The sequence below is a fragment of the Gadus chalcogrammus genome, chromosome 5, assembly GCF_026213295.1.
Source record: "Gadus chalcogrammus isolate NIFS_2021 chromosome 5, NIFS_Gcha_1.0, whole genome shotgun sequence".
In the NCBI taxonomy this organism is placed as follows: domain Eukaryota; kingdom Metazoa; phylum Chordata; class Actinopteri; order Gadiformes; family Gadidae; genus Gadus; species Gadus chalcogrammus.
In genome coordinates, this window is record NC_079416.1 from 20,502,619 (window position 1) to 20,520,845 (window position 18,227).

Consider the following 18,227-nt stretch of genomic DNA (forward strand, 5'->3'; position numbering starts at 1 on the left):
ATCTATTTAGTCCACGTTTATTTTCTCTTCGCTCTTGCCTTCCAAGTACACGCCGGTGGTGACAAATCGTCCAAATAAGGTCCGCGCCCCACTGCGTGGCGGGGGGGGGGGGGGGGGGGGGGGGTGCGGGGTGCTGAGGATACTGCTCACGGTCCCCGCGGCGCGAGCGCGTCTTATTCCGAGTACAGGCTGCGCGTGGGATCCCCGGTTTGTTTGTTCTTTCTATCCCCCTCCCACCCTCACTCTCCCCCCCCCCCAGCCTCACACCCCCTGCCAATCAGCGGGTCGCGTCGAGGCGGCTCAGTTCTCTACTCGCGCGCGGAGAGAGCGGGGGTCGGTCGGGGTCTCTGTTCTGACGCGCGCAGGATGAAGCGGCAGAACGCCAGGACCCTCGCGCTCATCGTCAGCATCCTGACCTACCTGGTGGTCGGCGCCGCCGTGTTCGACACGCTCGAGTCCCGCCACGAGAGGAGCCAGAAGCGGCGGCTGGACGCCCGGAGAAACGAGCTCCTCCGCCGGTTCAACCTGAGCCGGGCGAACTTCGAGGAGCTCGAGCTCGTGGTGCTGCAGCTGAAGCCCCACAAGGCGGGTGTGCAGTGGAAGTTCGCGGGCTCCTTTTATTTCGCCATCACTGTGATCACGACCATAGGTAAGGACAAGGTGAAGCTTGAGGTGGATTGAATGCGTCATTTCTAATAGTTACACTATTGCAGGTGACAGGTCACCCGGTATGGAGATGATGATGGAGCACTATGGTCGGATTTGTTCACCTTTGGGGGTCATTATTGGGATTGAGCCTCGTTCGGTTTAATAGCTTCACAAGGAAGATGATAGAAGTGCTTTGAACCTACTATCAGTTATTTCAAAACAACTGACAAATATATTATAATTATCACCTCGTAACAATATGTTTATAAATTGTAGATAGGTGGGTGTGTATGCGTTATATATGTTTGCGTGTGTGTGTGTGTGTGTGTGTGTGTGTGTGTGTGTGTGTGTGTGTGTGTGTGTGTGTGTGTGTGTGTGTGTGTGTGTGTGTGTGTGTGTGTGTGTGTGTGTGTGTGTGCGTGCGTGTGCCACACATATGTTTCTGTGTGTGTGAGTGTTAATGTGGTATGTGTGCTTGAGTGAGTGTGTGGGATGTTTGTGTGTGTGGGTGAGTGTGTGGGATGTTTGTGTGTGTGGGTGAGTGTGTGGGGTGTTTGTGGGTGTGGTTGTGTGTTTGGGTGTGTATCTGGTGTGTGAGTGTAGTGTGTGTTGGGGTGGTGTTTTTGTGTGGTTTGTGTGGGTGTGTGCGTGGGTGTGAAGTGTGTGTGTGTGTGTGTGTGTGTGTGTGTGTGTGTGTGTGTGTGTGTGTGTGTGTGTGTGTGTGTGTGTGTGTGTGTGTGTGTGTGAGTGTTTAATTGTGGCCACCAACCTGGAGCACCGATGTGCATCTGTTAACAGAGATATAAATAACCTGTATGCTGTGGGTGTTTCAGCGTATACTGTATGTATATATATATATATATATATATATATATATATATATATATATATATATATATATATATGTGTGTTTATATTTATATATAAATACATGTGTGTGTATGTATTTATAGATGTGTATGTATTTATACATGTGTATATTTATACATATGTGTGTGTGTGTGTGTGTGTGTGTGTGTGTGTGTGTGTGTGTGTGTGTGTGTGTGTGTGTGTGTGTGAATTTATATGTGTGTGTATGTATTTATATATGTGTATATACAAATGTGTGTGTGTGTGTGTGTGTGTGTGTGTGTGTGTGTGTATGTGTGTGTGTATGTATTTATATGTACATGTGTTTGTTTCTGTTTCTGTGTGTGTGTATTTATATATACATGTGTGTGTATGTATTTATATATGTATATATTTATTCATGTGTGTTTGTGTGTGTATTCCTACTTGTGTACTTACCCCTGTGTGTGTGTGTGTGTGTGTGTGTGTGTGTGTGTGTGTGTGTGTGTGTGTGTGTGTGTGTGTGTGTGTGTGTGTGTGTGTGTGTGTGTGTGCGTGCGTGCGTGCGTGCGTGCGTGCGTGCGTGCGTGCGTGCGTGCGTGCGTGCGTGCGTGCGTGCGTGCGTGCGTGCGTGCGTGTGTGTGTGTGTGTTACATGTGTACTTACCCCCATGTGTGTGTGTGTGTGTGTGTGTGTGTGTGCAGGCTACGGTCACGCGGCCCCCAGCACCGACTCGGGGAAGGTGTTCTGCATGTTCTACGCCCTGCTGGGCATCCCCCTGACGCTGGTCATGTTCCAGAGCCTGGGCGAGCGCATCAACACGCTGGTGCGTCACCTGCTGCACCGCGTCAAGCTCCGCCTCCGCCCGCCGGACCGCGCCCGCGTCTCCATGGCCAACATGGTGGCGGTGGGCTTCGTCTCCTGCCTGGGCACGCTCTGCCTGGGCGCCGCCGCCTTCTCCCGCAGCGAGGGCTGGAGCTTCCTGCACGCCTTCTACTACTGCTTCATCACGCTGACCACCATCGGCTTCGGCGACTACGTGGCACTGCAGAAGGACCAGGCGCTGCAGAACCACCCGCGCTACGTGGCCTTCTGCTTCGTCTACATCCTGCTGGGGCTGACGGTGGTGGGCGCCTTCCTCAACCTGGTGGTCCTCCGCTTCCTCACCATGAACAGTGAGGACGAGCGGCGGGACGCGCAGCGGCGGCGCCACGATGCCCGGCACCGCGATGCCCGGCTGGCCGGGCCGCGGGGAGAGCTGGCGCAGCTCGTGCCCTCGCCCGCGAACGCTAACGCCGCCGCCGCTAACGACGCTAACGCGGCCGCCACCGTGACCTCCCCCGGCTCCTCCTCCTTCTCCTCCTCCTCCTCCTCGTTCGCCAAGCCCGGGCGCCGGGAGGAGGAGGAGGCTGGCCTGGCGCGGGCCCCGCCCCCGCGCCGCCGCCGCCGCCGCGGCTACACGGAGGTCCTCCACTTCCAGACCATCTGCTCGTGCCTTTGGTACCGCGGCGACCGGCGCCCGCGCGGTCTGGGGCCGGGGCCCACGTCCCCCGGCGACGACCTGTCCTTCTCCGACCCCTACCTCAAGGCCGACCGGCGCCCGCCGCCGCGGATCCGCCCGGACCCGTGCTCCGCGGGTTACCTTGGTTACCCGGGGTATCCGGCGTACCCCGACCCGGAGGCGGACACGGCGGGGTGCGTGTGCGGCCCCCGGCACTGCGCCACGGTCGGCTCCGTCGCCGCCGGGGGGCTCCACATGTTCTCGCCCTTCAGGGGGTGTCAGCGACGCAGCTCGGTGTAGGACGGACGGACGGACGGACGGACGGCGGGACCGGGAGCGTTACCCGGGGTCCGACAGGCGGGCCCTGCCCACCGCTCAGCAGCACGTGGACGTGCGTGGAGCCGGGCCGCCCCCACCCCCGCCCCCCCCCGTCCCCCGGGGACGGCATGCGACGCCTGTGACACGCTCGCAGAGGGGTGGGGGGAGAGGCTGCTGGCAGCTAGCAGCTAGCAGCTTAGCATGTGGTTCTTATTGACAGAGGAGTCGGTGTGTGACAGCCGGGAATGAATCATGTGTTGGTTCGTTAGGCCGACTCTCTCCGGCGCATGCGTTCACGCACGTACGCAGACACACACACACACATCAACACACAACCACAGACACAGCAACACGTTCGCTCTCCCTCTCTTTCTCTCTCTCTCTCTCTCTCTCTCTCTGTGTCACACTTGCACTCCCACACACCTTTGCACGCATGTGCCTTTGCACACATTCTCCCCATACACACATACACATGCAAACACACCCACACACACACGCAGGCACACATCCTCTACACGCAGCCATGTATCTAATTACACACACGCGGTGCACACAGGGCACAGGTACGCGGGAGAGCACCAGGTGTGCTGGAACCTCTGGTCGGCTCATTAGCTTACCTGTCAGATTCACCTGAGGAGACGTCACCATCTGCCAGACCACATAAGTAAATATTAATCCTGTCTCGCAGACAACCGCCCCCCCCGCTGCCAACACGCGTGCCGGGCGGATCGGAGAGCAATTTATGGCAAACTGGAAACAATCCGCGGTTGCTGTTAACGTAACCTCTCAGCTGGTCGTCGAAACAGCTGTGGACTCCTGACCAGCTGTTCTGAGGTGGCGCAGGTCGAGCGGTTGAGGCTGAAGTGAGGGCCAGATGCCGGTCTTTAATCCTGAAACTATTTGGAGGAAGTAACAGCTTTTTTCGAAGGTGCGATGACATCGTCTCTCGGAAGGTCTGATCCTCTCCTCCCTCCTCCTCTCCTTTACCCTCCCTCTCCTCCGCCTGCCTTCTGCTGCAGAATAAAACTGGAATCACTAAATATATATAATAGGTTGAAGAGAGGGAAACAAACTTGCGTGTATCTTCTTCCACGGTTCACTCTCGCCATCCCGGTCCACACTGAAACCACCGAAACCCCTTCCCCATCTCTCCCTCACGCGTGGGCCAAGGCCTCAGAGCCCTACCCACCAGACCTCAGTCCAGTCCCCTACCCACTACCCACCAGTCCACTACCCACCAGACCTCAGACCTGAGGCCCCTACGCACTAGACCTTAGTCCCCTTCCCATCAGACCTCAGTCCAGTCCCCTACCCAACAGCCCTCAGTCCCCCCCTACCCACCAGCCAGGGACCATCAGAACCCTGGACTATGACGCGCAACAGGTCAGTCCGTCCACACCGAGAGACGCGAGGGGCGGGCGTCTGCCTGGTTCATCCACTCATCCACCTAACCAAAAAAGCTCAGTGTGATGGAAAATGGCGGTTCACAATCAAGGAGATATAAGAGATGCCTTCACAGATGTCTCCGGCCCCACGTGGACATGCCTGGCCGGGCACCAGAGGCAACGCAGTGACTCTGTGGCATCAGTAAGTCCCCGGGACACCGACACCTCACCGCTATGACCAGCCTTTTGTGTTCCTGCTTCAAATGTCCATGACAATCCACGGAAATGAAATCATGTTGTTTTGGGGGAAATTGCAATTATGCTGATTGGAAGGATTTGAAGTTCGTGCTCTTGTGTTGTCTTTCAGCGCCTAGCTTAGAGATAAACAGGTGAGGGTTAGCTTATTGTCTCCTTACGGGAACGTTGGTTTGCAGACTGGGTCTCAGACATGAATACAGACGGACCACAACCACCCCAACCACACGATTCAGTACAGAGGTAGTCAGGAGGACAGGAGGTCACCGAGCAGTGGAACAACAGGGTGTGCGAAAAGCAACTCAATTTAGTAAAAGCAGATTAAGTGCTATTTGCAGTTTGAAGGACATTACCGGTCTGGGTGATCAAACCATCATAACCGTCTTTCCTGGCTTCACTAAAACATCTGTTACCAATGTCATTTGATGAAATTACTTCCTTGTACAGATTTGGCTGAAGAAGAGCATTTAGCAGTAGCCGGCCTGCCACGGATGTAAACAATGTCAATAAAATCCTACTTAATTTGAATCATTGTGCGTCAGTCACCTCAAGGTTGTGCACAACAACCTTGAGGTGCCTTGTACTGCCTTGTTAACATCGTGGCAGGCTCTTTCGTCAATTATTTTTCGGCTGAATTTAAGGGAAGTTGTGTTGAGAATCATATTGGGGAAAGTTGTTCTAGTGACGGCAGGTGAGACGGTTCCAACCGATTCATCCACCTGATGGTTCTTTGAGACACCAACAGCTGTAGGGACAGAGGAGACCATGTATGTCCCTCCTCCCCTAAACTCACTCACAAAGGGCTGATCCCATCCATTCATAGCAGTAGCTTTCCTACGGACCCGTTTTGGAATCATGTCCATAAACTGGGCCGGTCTCCAGCGAGAAACGCTCACTTCCGCGTCTGTCACCGTTGGCCTGAGCCACCGGACTGAACAGATGACCACAGATGGGTTCTATTCGTATCACTGTGTTCTGTTTGGTTCCTCCGGACCTGTTGTGCCACCTGGAGCTCTGCCGAGTCCCTCGTGTGACGCCCATCAAAGCCCCCCCACAGTGCCTCTGTTTCCTGGGCCGTGAGTCATCCTCAGAGCGGCTCCAGATGTGGGTCAAAGCGTGGCAGGTCGGTTATCTTCTAATGGCTCTGACCCCTTTCCGACACAATCCAGGTTAATCCCGCGTCATGGCGACCAGACAGAAACACGCTGATCCTCCGAACACGTTGCAGGGGCCAGGGTCTCAGATGAGTCGATCGCGGAGCGGCGACATTAAGTTCTGCGTTTTCTCTCGGCTATTTTTAATGACTGTCGCGTAACGCGCTTGGCCCCCGCTCAGATGCTGGTGAGCGCCTGCCAATAGAGTTCTGTACACTTTACTAAAAGGGGAATGTTGTCATAAAGACTCTAAATACCATGGCAGGGTTGTTTAATCAGATTACTGGTTTGACTTTTCAACCAAATAGTCCAAGCTAATGTTTGAATCAACGAAGCATTAGGCAGCAGCTGTTTGGTATTCTTACTTGATGAATGATTCAAATGATGAGCAGAATTGCAATCGAAAAGTGTTCTGTCTCTTGCTTAAAGGGGCTGTTGGTAAGATTTAAGAGCTATTATTTGAGTGTCATTTATTAGAAATGGTCTAGCCACCCGTCAGCTATGAATGAGTGAGGTGCTATGTGAGAATATCTGTTCTGAATGGACTGCCCCGGCCTCTGTGTGGACCTAAGAACATTTTGGATAGCTCCCGCCTCATTTCTGACCAATCAGGCCATCTCGTCCCTGATGAGTTCGGGGAATACACCTTGCCTGTCAATCAATGCAAGACAAGGTTGAGATGGTCGAGAAACGTACAGAGGGAGGGGGGGTTCTTTGGTGGTTTTCTTTCATAGTCGTGTCCTCTTCCGCCCTAGTCTGCTCTCTCTCTCTCTTAACAACTCTCGAATCTTACCTATGCAGCTTTAATCGATTCATCGACTAATCATTGAAGCCCTACTTACTTGAATCCTGAATGTGTCTAGATCAATTCATCACCGAATGTATCTATGGTGATGTAAAATATGTGTGTGTGTGTGTGTGTGTGTGTGTGAGAATAAATGACCTATCAAACCAGGATTTGTGTCATGGTTAATTGTAAGTATCAGGGTGGGGTTTTGATGTACGTTTTTGATGTAGTAGGATGTGACGGGAGGCCTGTGTAAGACAAGAGACAAACATGGACGTCATAAAGAAACAACAAGTTGCAGAAGCAGAGATGTGTATTTCTAGTTATGCTCACTGCCTATCCCAACACGGTGCTACAGTTGTCTGTCGTTTGTCCGTGCATCTCCTTCTGCACTCTCCTCGTGGTCTTCCTCGTCCTCCTCCTCCTCCTCCTCCTCTTCTCGGCCCCGTCGTGTCTTATTCCCAGGTTGTGCCTCGTTATCAGAAAAACTCACGCCATCTCAACATCGCCGCCATGCCAGCAAAGGACTGGCGCCGCGCCCGGCCACGCGCCTGCAGCGTCCTATAAGCGCAGTGCCGCGACAGAAGGAGCATCCAGTCCTCTTACGGCCTGCCTGTGGCTTTGGCAGCTGCTGTCCCGGGCGTCTGTGGCCCCGGCGCCCACCGTCCGTGTCAAAGACAGGAATAGTTTCCTCCCGAAGGTCAGCCCACGCCATCACGTCACCTGCCTGCCTCCGGTGAGCCGCGGGCGGCCGGGAGATCCGGACACGCCCGCCGGGGGGGGGGCGGGGGGGGTAGGTGTAGGTGGTTCGTTTGGTGAGCTGCGTGGAGTGAGACTTCTGATGCTGCTGCTGCTATAGCCGGAGGGCAGCGTTGACTAACCATAGCCCCCCCCCCCCTCCCCCTCCCCCCCAATAGCAGCACAGCATTACTATTATTATTATTATTATTATTAATAAGTTATTGTTATTATTGTGGAGACATATGTGTTTAGAAATGGAGGAAGCAAGGCCTGCTTCTATTTCCTGGTCTTGACCTTATTTAAATGCATTGATCCGTTTTTTAAATATCTGCACGTCCTCTAAATCTCTACACGTACCCCTGGACCTCTTCCCGTACCCCCGTAGGCACGAGTGTCCCCAGCTGGACCCAGTGACCCTAAACGATGGGAGGACTCCTCCTCCTCCTCCTCCTCCTCCTCCTCCTCCTCCTCCTCCTCCTCCTCCTCCTCCTCCTCCTTTTTACTCCTTTTCAGGATACCCTGGTGTCACCGGGCCTCAACGTTCACCAGTTCAGTCACGGACATGAGTACAGAGCCGACGTCAGGGGGGGCAAACGTACACACGTTCTTGACTCAGGTAGAAGTTCACTATACCAGAAGACTCTGGGAAAGGTAGGAGTACTGATTCAACTTCTTTACTGAAATGAAATAAAAGAGGGGGTCAGAGAACGGGATCCGGCAGGGAGGGGTATGAGATCAGGGAAAAGGTCTCTTCTACTACCCTCAAACACTTTATACATATATTTTTTTTCAGTTTACTTAAAATACTGTGTTAGGTTCAAAACATATTTTTCTGATAAAGTCCATTTATATGTGTCTCTCGTTATCGGTACAAAGTATGTGTTCTTTAAGCACAAAACATCGACAAATCTTCTTATGTAGGAAAATCGATGTGCGATGAGAGAATCACACACAGTGTAACGCCTATGCCTTTTCAACATTTTCACACCTTTGAATTGAATATCTGATATCCTCTGGTTGCAGGTGCATGTCAACCACCATCGACCCAGCCTCGGGTGTGATAAACGGGAAGGAGCCGCTGCAAACGCTCAAAGGGGCGAGGACTCATAAAGCCGGATGTGATTGTTGGCTGCCCTCTACTGGCTAAATGAGGCGGATGATGCTATGACTTTCAAATTGAATTCACCTGAGAATCCTCTTGGTAGCATGCTCTCTCAAAGCAACCTGTTTATTTGTATGTAAATGATCTCGGAGTTAAAAGGTCAACCTACTAGTATATTTTTAAACTAAAGGCTTTTTCATTTTTTTTTTACAACGGCGTTGGCACCGCAACAGCGCAATGGACACACACATTGATCAGAATTTTCTGATCCTAAAGGCTGAATGTCAAATCCAATTTTTTTGAGCATTTGAGAGACAAATTCGGTTTCATTCATCACTCGGTTTCTCCAGATTTCGCTAGTGCAAGCCACCTGAGAGGAAAATCTACAAAGCTGCGCCGTTGTTTGGACAGCTTTTCATCATCAAGAAGACGGGAATATTGCAGATTGGAGATGTCGCGTACAAGATCAGCCACTAGGTGGCAGCTAAAGGTTATTGTATTTTCTTCACTTTTAAAGGAGGAAGAGTTGTAAGATAAGACAACAGGCCTACATTCATGATAATAGCACATCATACACATCCAACCTTTTGAAGCATTGGTGACACCGTGCAATTTATAGGACTACACACGGTTAGTAGCTAGTCTTCAAACAAAAGCTAGCAAAACATCCAATCTTAGAACCAGCGGGGACCTAAAAAGTGGCAGTTCAGCGAGAGGTCCTTTTGTAAGAAGGGTAATTTGAGGGGAAAGATAAGCACCAACAATTGAATCCAAACGAGTGGCCCCTGGGGCCCACAGTAAAGCTGAACAACCGTCTGGAGACGCGTTGGTGTAATTATCTCCATGGCTACAGAAAGAGAACTGATTGGCTGGTCCCCACCTGCGGGTTCGGGACGCCACCACTAGGGGGGGGGGGGGGGGGTGCATGCCTACTTCCACGGGGTTATGACATCACGGGTCCATTTTGATAGGGTTAAAACCAAAAATGAAATCCTAATTTGTCTTGTTTGTTTGTGTTTGGTGTGATCGTCTGTTTCATTCTTCAAATGTCTTTTAATGCATTTATTTTTAAAATAGAGTTTATGCGTCTTCATTGCAAGCACCCTCCTTCTACCAGGCGTTAATCGCCTGATGTGTTGTTTTAAAGGCACCCAGTGCAACTTTCGAGGCTTAAAAATAAAAATTCAATTTCTAGTCTTTTTTACACGTAGTAAGTTTCAATAACTCCATACCATTACATACCGACATTCAAGCAGCAAAGATGAGACGTCGTTGTGTGGTGAGAACTAATAGAAAATCGATAACAACAACAATGCCGCCATTTTCTTTATTTTTTGTAGCCTACAATAAATAAAGCAGGCTTCCAGTCAATGGAAAAATGGCTTCTCCCCACCGGCGATTGTTGTTGTTTACGATTTTCTATCAGTTCTCACCACACAGCGACGTCTCATCTTTGCTCCTTGAATGTCGATATGTAATGGTATGGAGTTATTGAAACTTACTACGTGTAAAAAAGACTAGAAATTGAATGTTTATTTTTCATTGAATGTTTACATAAAGTTGCACTGGGTGCCTTTAATGGACAGGTGTATCCAAAGTGAATGATCGTGAATTTGAGGTAAGGTAGGGGCTACACAGTGACTACAGAGACAGGTCGTTATGGAGCAGGTATAGGGCTACACAGTACAGAGACCGGTCACAAAGGAACAGGTAGGGGTGAGACAGTGAGCCAGGTCGTTAAGGAGCAGGTAGGGGTTAGACAGTGAGAGACAGGTTGCAAGGAGCAGGTAGGGGTTAGACAGTACAGAGATAGGTCGTTAAGGTGCAGGGGTTAGACAGTGACAGACCGGTCATTATGGAGCAGGTACGGGTTAGACTTTGAATACTGAGGGATTTAGTCTCCAGATATGTACTTTGTGAAGTATCGAAAACACAGGAAATTAAATGTTTGCGTTGAGCTTGAAGTTGAACAGCCAAGAGTCTCTTGTACACACAAACAGACACACTAACACACACACATACACACACACACACACACACACACGCACACACACACACACACACACACACACACACACACACACACACACACACACACACACACACACACACACACACACACACACACACACACACACACACACACACAATATAGCAATTATCAGTCCACATATGTTTATTTATATCACATGCTTAGTGATGTAACAGAGTCAGTTAGTGTTAGTTAGTTAGAGTCATTTCGGAGCTCTGCCTGCATGTAATTGAAAGCCTTTAAAAAGCCAAATTTAACAACCGCTATTTGTATCCCCTGGCTGTATATGAAACACCTTCAAACACCCAGGGACCAGTGATTACCTCGTGTCAATGACTTTATGACGTCCCAAATGGGTCGCATCATAGCGTGTTCCAAAATAGGGTACATGTAATTAGACAGAATTCCATCCACTGAAGCCCAAGGCAACGTTGGATTTTCATCGGAAAACATGGATGGCAAACACTGATTGCATGTCAAGGTAAAGAAATATCCGAAAGCTATATTTACTTAAATGGAAAGGAGTTTTAAGGAAAAGCTGATCGGGTATACTAGACTTCCGGTGTTTGCCTCTGTATTTTGAAGTTCTCAACAACGTCGTCCCGCTTATATTGGAAAGGGTCTCAGAATCTCTGCTTACATTTTGCTTCACAAAGTTCCCCTGAGTTTATGTCCACCTTGATCGTGTGAAACTTTTGCTCGACTATTTGAAGTAAAATCTTGCCGATGGACTTTGTTGTCTTTTGGTCGCAAACAAGTCTTCTTTGGCCTTTCGCCTTGGCTGTTTCTGTCACCGGTTGGTTCTTCTAATCTTTGACCGTGAGTTTTTTCTGTTCTTTCTTTTTCGATTTCTCCCCTTCTTGGACTTGGCTCTTGTCTTTAAAGGGCCCTTTGTTGGTATGCTAACCAAAGAAGCGCTCACAGGCCACATGACGACAGTGGGGGAGTTTAGGGATTGAAACTGGGTGGTGGTGGAAGTGGAGGTGGGTTTGACAGAGCTTGGGGCCAGGGACTGAGTGGAGGTGGAGGTGGAGGTGGGCTCAGGAGGGCTTAGGGCCGGGGACTGGGAGGGGGTGAAGGTGGGTTCGGCAGGGCTTAAGGATTGGGACTGGGTGGGGGTTGGGGTGGAGTTGGGTTCGGCAGAGCTTGGGGCCTTGGTGGGGGTTGGGGTGGAGGTGGGTTCGACAGAGCTTGGGGCCGGGGAGTGGGTGAGGGTGGAGGTTTTTGTAGTGGGGTTGGGAGTTCTTGTGGACGTAGGTTTGGCAGTGCTAGTAGCTGGTGGTTGGGTGGGGGTGGAGGCAGGTTTGGTAGTTCTTGGAGGTGGAGGCTTGGTGCCGAATTTAATTTTTTTCGGCGGAGGTCGTGTGGGCTTCACCCCGGCGTCCAACAGAGTTGCTGAAAAAGACACACACGTGTTGTTGGTCAGACGGAGCTTTGTTGGCGCTCCACGTTAAACTATATAGAACGATTTTTCCGTACTTTATGGGTTATACATGTTACGGAAAAAATATCGAAATGCTTTAAAATTCATTCATTTTAGTTTGGTTGCATTTTAAAACTACGTCTGATGTTAAAAAAGAAAGATGGCCCTCAGTAATGTTTAACAGTTTTGCAGTGGAACACACATTCAATTAATGCCAAAAGGTTTGACTTTCTGAAGACTGCACAAAAAATGGCTCTTTTAAAAGATTATTCCCGTTCTGTCGATCGGGACCAGAACATTCAGGGTATGTGTCCGGAGTGGCCTGGAGCAACAAGCAAGTGGCCGGGTAATGAGGTGGGGGAGGCGTACCTTCCTTGGGAACGAAGGCAAACTTCTTGCCATTCACTTTGACTGGGAGTAGCTTCTGTTGGCACTTCCCAGGCGGAGCTCTCCTGCAGACATGACCAATCAAACAGGAGTGACAAAAAAGCCTGATCAGTCCACGTTTTTTTTTCAGTTCAAACTGCAGTGTACAATTAGGAACTTAAGCTGCAGATTTGGTATCTTCCATTTCTTTGGTACCATAACTATTGAGTGACCTAAACATTAGATTTGTGGCTGATACTTTATAAGAAGACATCACTTGTTGATCATATCCAAACACAGACGAGAAATGTGTGCTATTTTTCCTGGTTTCATTGGCCACTGAAGCCCTTTGAGAAATGACCAAAATTCAGAATCTATACAGATACAGATGTATCAATGAATAAACCTATATAATTCCTCGAGTACTTAAGGCCAGTTGGTGGGGCCGTATGGATACCAGACACCTCACCTGGATGGTGATAAAACCTCACCTGGACGGATCCACAAACTTGAAGACCGCCCCAGATGGAGAATTGGTGCTGGGGTAGGAAGTGGCGAGGAAATACAGCTCCCCTGTAGAAACAGTAGAGTATCATCAGCATAGAAAGACACTTTTTAACAAAACATCACCATATCCTCTGCTGTCCAATTATCAGCACACTCAACTTGGACTGAAAATATGTTATCAATCAAACCCATTTTATTTATCCTATTCTGTGTGAAATAAGTGTATCTTTGAGTCAAGAGGTGGTTACCAGCTTCGTCCTCCGCAAAGGAGATGATGAACTTGTGGTAGTGGTTGATGAGCCCTGGGAAGGAGCAGGTGCTGCTGTGCCCCATGCAGACGCTCCTCTCTGTCCAGCGGCCCGTGGACCGCTCCTCCTGCAGAGCCATCAGCTTCCTGGGGGACCCAGGTCATCTGGGTTATCGTTATCGTCGGTACATATACCCTCTTGTTCTTGTTAGGACGTATGGGTCCCTTGTAAGTTCAGGCGGTTACAGAGGTGACATTTTTGATATTTTCATGTTTTTTATTTATTTGTAGTTATCCTTTATTTAACCAGAAAGAGAAATTGAGATACAAAATCTTTTTTAGATAGACTACAATGAGAAGATCGGTCCTCAAGAGTGCGTTGAGGTCTGTAATGCACTTTCATTGACTAAAACAAGTCATTCATTTAGAATAAACAGCATTTCAACATCCCAGTACCTCACAGAACATCATCGTTGTAACCATTTTAGATGGGACGACAAACCATGTTCCTCAAAAGAAAATCAAAAACAAAACAATATTTGGTACAATATAAAACCAATGCGTCTGTTGACATTACATGATACATCATTGTAAAAGTCTGAAATGACTCTCAGACGGCTTTCTCTCGGCCCAACACTGGGCGACCGGCAGCGTTAACAGTTGATGATCTACTGAACGCTCAGGAAGGAGGTTCTCACGCCTACCCGCTCATGTAGTCTCCGAACAGGTAGAGGCCGTTGAGGTTGGGCGACTCACAGCCTCGGTACACGTACCCGCCCGTCACCGACTTGCCAACGCTGTGGTCGTACGCAAATATGGGCGGGACATCCCCTTTGGAGGGGAGGAGTCAGTGGTTAGAGACGGTCTCCAGCACCAACGGGAACCAACCGACAAACAACCAAACAATATGGCCTTGTTAAAATATTGTAGGTTGGTTATTTTAGGCATTAAAATAATTATTTACATTAAAATAAGATAAGATTGATAACATTATATGAATTTAAGGTCGTGAAAATGTACAACTTTGTGACACACACAGAAAAATGGTCTCTTCCCTCTATCCAATCAGACAGTCCGGTCAGACCTTCCAACTGACCAATCCCGAGCCCTCTACTCACTGAGGGAGGGGTTGTGGCAGAGTTCACGGTCGTAGCATTCAAAGCCCTCCTTGGCGCGCCACCCGTAGTTAGCGCCACGCTCGATGACGTCGATCTCCTCGTAGCGGTTCTGGCCCACGTCACCGCAGAAGATCCGGCCGCGGCCGTGGCCGTCGGCGGGGTCCCCGCGGTCCATCGAACAGCGCCACATGTTGCGCACCCCGTAGGCGTACACCTCCGGACGGGCGCCAGCCTCGCCCAGGAAGGGGTTGTCGGGCGGGACCCGGTATCCCCGCCCACTGGTGTCCGTTCCGTCCACGTCGATACGAAGGACTTTACCCAATAAAGCGCTCCTGAGTCCGGCCGGAAGAATCAAGTTTTAGGGCAAGACGTTCCGATAAAGAAACAGTTTCAGGACATTTCTATAACTTTAAAACACTTTCAGAAAACGTACTCAACACTTTTTCAAAATTCTCTCAAATCTTCCTCAGAATATTTTTTTTTAATGCTTAATAACAATGTTTACAGTTTTTCGGAACGTAATTCTCTTTGGGAACCATTAGGAGAGAGCATTCTCAGCTGAAGGCTCCCCAACCTGAGCTGTGACTCACTTGTTCTGCGCGTTTCCGTGCCTCCCGAACGGATCCCCGCCCCTGCCTCCATCCCCGGTGAAGACGTAGAGGAACCCGTCCAGACCGAACATGATCTGGCCCCCGTTGTGGTTGGCTGCCGGCTCGTCGATCTCCAGGATCACCCTGGGGAGACAGGGACCAAGGCTACAATGACCCGCTGTATGGCCATCTCTCCAGGCTGATCTCCAGGATCACCCTGAGGAGACCTGAGGCGTTAATGACCCACTGTATGGCCTTCTCCCAAGACACCCCCTGTTCCGCAGGGTTCTCCCTAACGTCACGCAGTAACTCCCCTGTGGACGTACTTTTGGGGCCACAGACCCAGATGAGTAAAATAAACCAATATATTGAAATTTGTTACATAATTGAGACGATTAACCTTTACCCACGAATATTTTCTTACATAATAATACAGTGTTAAATAATAAAGTGACTGAATGTACACAGGCGGACGAGACCTTCCCACGCCCCCACCTCTCAGAGCCGGGGTCGGCCACGTTCTGGTCGCGCTCCGACACCCTCATCTCGCTGACGCGCACGCGCTCCAGCCGGCCGCCGGCCAGCACCGAGTAGTACACGAAGAAGCGCCCGTTGTCGCGGTACCGCGGGTGGAACGCCATGCCCAGGAAGCCCCGCTCGTCGCCCAGCCAGGGCGTGGTCAGCACCGCGCCGCTCAGGTCCAGGAAGGGCCGCTCCAGCCGGGCGCCGTCCGGCAGCAGCACCCAGACGAAGCCCACCTGCTCGGCCACGAACAGGCGCCCCGTCCCGTCGCCGCTGTGCAGCATCAGCACCGGGTTCCGCAGCCCGTTGGCCGCCTCCGCCAGACACAGCTGCAGACACCCGGCCGCCATGGCCCCCGCCCCCGCCGCCGCCGCCACGGGCCCCGGGGCCACGCCCGGCCGGAGCCCGGCGAGGACGTCGGGGTAGCAGTAGTCCCGGTCCGAGAGGCCGGCGGCCCGGCAGAAGGCGGCGGCGCCCCGGGCGCTGGCGTCCAGCAGGCGGCGGTCGTCGGTCAGCAGGCCGACCGCGTGGGCGCAGCGGCCGTGGAACCGGGAGCAGTAGGAGGGGCACAGGCCCGGGATCTCCCGGACGGGGGTGTAGGGGTCCTCCGCGTCGTAGAGGTGGGCCGCGTAGGGGGAGCACTCCTTGGGGGGGGGGGGGGAGACCAGGGGTCACAGCTGCAACCCTTCCAACAGGACAGAACCTTACAGAACCTTCATGAACGCTCAAGGATCTTCCAGAACCTTCCAGACCCTTCTAGAAACGTCAAGAACCTTTCCGGAACTTTCCAGAACATTCCATAACCTTCAAGAACTTTCCAGAACCTTCCAGAACCTTTCCTTTCCACAGAGTCACGTGAAGACCACGTCAGACCCGATCGTAGTTGGTGTTTGGAGGTGCATAGTGTTGGTGTGTTCTACGTTGAATTACATCCCGGGCGAGCGCCCCAGGGGGGGGTGGGGGTTAGTCCCTGTCCCCCGCGAGGTCTCGCCCTGTCTCCCCTTCTCACACAGCTTCTATGCATGGCACCTTCTCAGTGGGCAGGGGCACCTGCAGCCGGAGGGGACGCCAATATGCCAATTCCCCACAAAGTGATTCGAAAAATCAAAGAAAACGGCTTTGCAGCGCAATTTTTTTTTTTTTCTTAAGTGCTCGTGCCGCCCACCACGTGTTATGAAAAATGGCTGCCTTGTTTGCCCGTGCCCAATACCGCCCCTGCAACCAGGAATACCAACCCAAGGTCTATGTCACAGGTAAATTGGCCTGCGAAGTACTGCAGAGCCAGACGTCTAGGTAACGTCCTACCCTATAATATAGCCACCAAACATGTCCTCCCCCTGTTGAGTGACTTATTGGTCTAGCTCAGCAGTTCTCAGCCTATTTCCACCTGAGACTCACTTTAACTTCTCTGCAGTTAGTTTGTGGCCAAGTTTGTGGCCTTAAATACAGTAGAGAACCCCATCATAATTATTAAAGTAGCCAAATGTATGTTTTTTCAGGTGCCATGTGACCTAAAACATATGATATTGAGGATTTTATCTGTATTGTAGATTAAATTTTATGTTTTTTTTTTTATGTAACACGGGAGCTATAGTATCAGATTCAGTTAAATTTCAGTTAAGTTTGACCCACATGTACACATAAATAGATAATGCTCATCAAGATGGGATACAGATTTTAACCCCTGTGATGGTCTGGTTGATCAGGTGCTGCAAGTAAACGCAAGAGTATTCTTATGTACTTATTCTTTAGTTAGTAGTCTAGTAGTTCTTTTTTTTAGAAAAAACGAGGATCTAAAGCTGTGACTCGTTAAAATGTTCATAACACAAGCAAATCTCTACTGCGCGTCTTCTAGAGGTTAAGTGAATTATAATCTGAGCACTATTAAGTCATAGCAATAACTTGTAATACCATTATTTCAAATATATATAGGCTATTTATAATTATAGCGGATATAGTTATATAGTTATGTAATTGTATTGGAGTTGAAACATGTAGGAGGCTTGGAACGATGCCCAGAGCCGGCTGTATGTATGTCATCGCGTCTGAAGAACCAAAGTGCTTGTGTCTAAAAGTTCCATCTTACCTGGCACATGACCTCCTTCAACATGTCATCGCAGAGCTCAGAGCCCTCGGCCTCCAGGTACTGGATGATATCCCAGTATCTCTCCGCGATGAGGTTGTCCGCGTCCTGGTCGCAGCAGCCTAGCAGTTCGTACTGGGAGCAGAACTCCAGGTGAAACGGCGGTTTGAACGGCGGTTGGAAGTCCAAACACTGAGGATGGGACGAGACCTTTCCCACTGGGATGAGTGAAATCACCGATATGAGGATCAGGAAGACGCCAAGTTGGCCACAATGCGGTGTCCTTTTGGGTTGGGGTTTGGCCACGGTGCGTAAAAGCACGCACAATGCGCCACCGGAGCGGAGGGGGGCGGAAGCATGCCACGGTCCTTCCATCCTTGCTTCGTTCTGCGGGAGAAGGTGTTGCGCTGATGTGCTCTTCTGGATCTCGCTCCACCGAGTGTTTGTGCGCATGTATTAAAGTCGTCACCTGTGTGTGTGTGTGTGTGTGTGTGTGTGTGTGTGTGTGTGTGTGTGTGTGTGTGTGTGTGTGTGTGTGTGTGTGTGTGTGTGTGTGTGTGTGTGTGTGTGTGTGTGTCAATCGGCGGGTCATTAGATGACTTGTATTAACATGGTGTGCA

General features: G+C 50.6%; 2 protein-coding genes across 2 annotated transcripts; one reads left to right on the forward strand and one right to left on the reverse strand.

Annotated features, from left to right (window-relative positions):
• Nucleotides 1–366: 366 nt before the first annotated feature.
• kcnk3b (potassium channel, subfamily K, member 3b) lies at nucleotides 367–3,277 on the forward strand. Its single transcript, XM_056589777.1, has 3 exons — nucleotides 367–649; nucleotides 2,181–2,808; nucleotides 2,923–3,277. The coding sequence occupies exons 1-3, from the start codon at nucleotides 367–369 to the stop codon at nucleotides 3,275–3,277; spliced, it is 1,266 nt and encodes a 421-aa protein (XP_056445752.1).
• Nucleotides 3,278–4,679: 1,402 nt separating this feature from the next.
• Nucleotides 4,680–17,982, reverse strand: hhipl2 (HHIP-like 2). The gene is made up of 10 exons (XM_056589779.1): nucleotides 17,611–17,982; nucleotides 15,498–16,168; nucleotides 15,003–15,146; nucleotides 14,413–14,744; nucleotides 13,999–14,125; nucleotides 13,296–13,441; nucleotides 13,032–13,113; nucleotides 12,544–12,626; nucleotides 11,674–12,146; nucleotides 4,680–4,742 (listed from the first exon to the last, which is right to left on the reverse strand). The coding sequence occupies exons 1-10, from the start codon at nucleotides 17,980–17,982 to the stop codon at nucleotides 4,680–4,682; spliced, it is 2,493 nt and encodes an 830-aa protein (XP_056445754.1).
• Nucleotides 17,983–18,227: the final 245 nt, after the last annotated feature.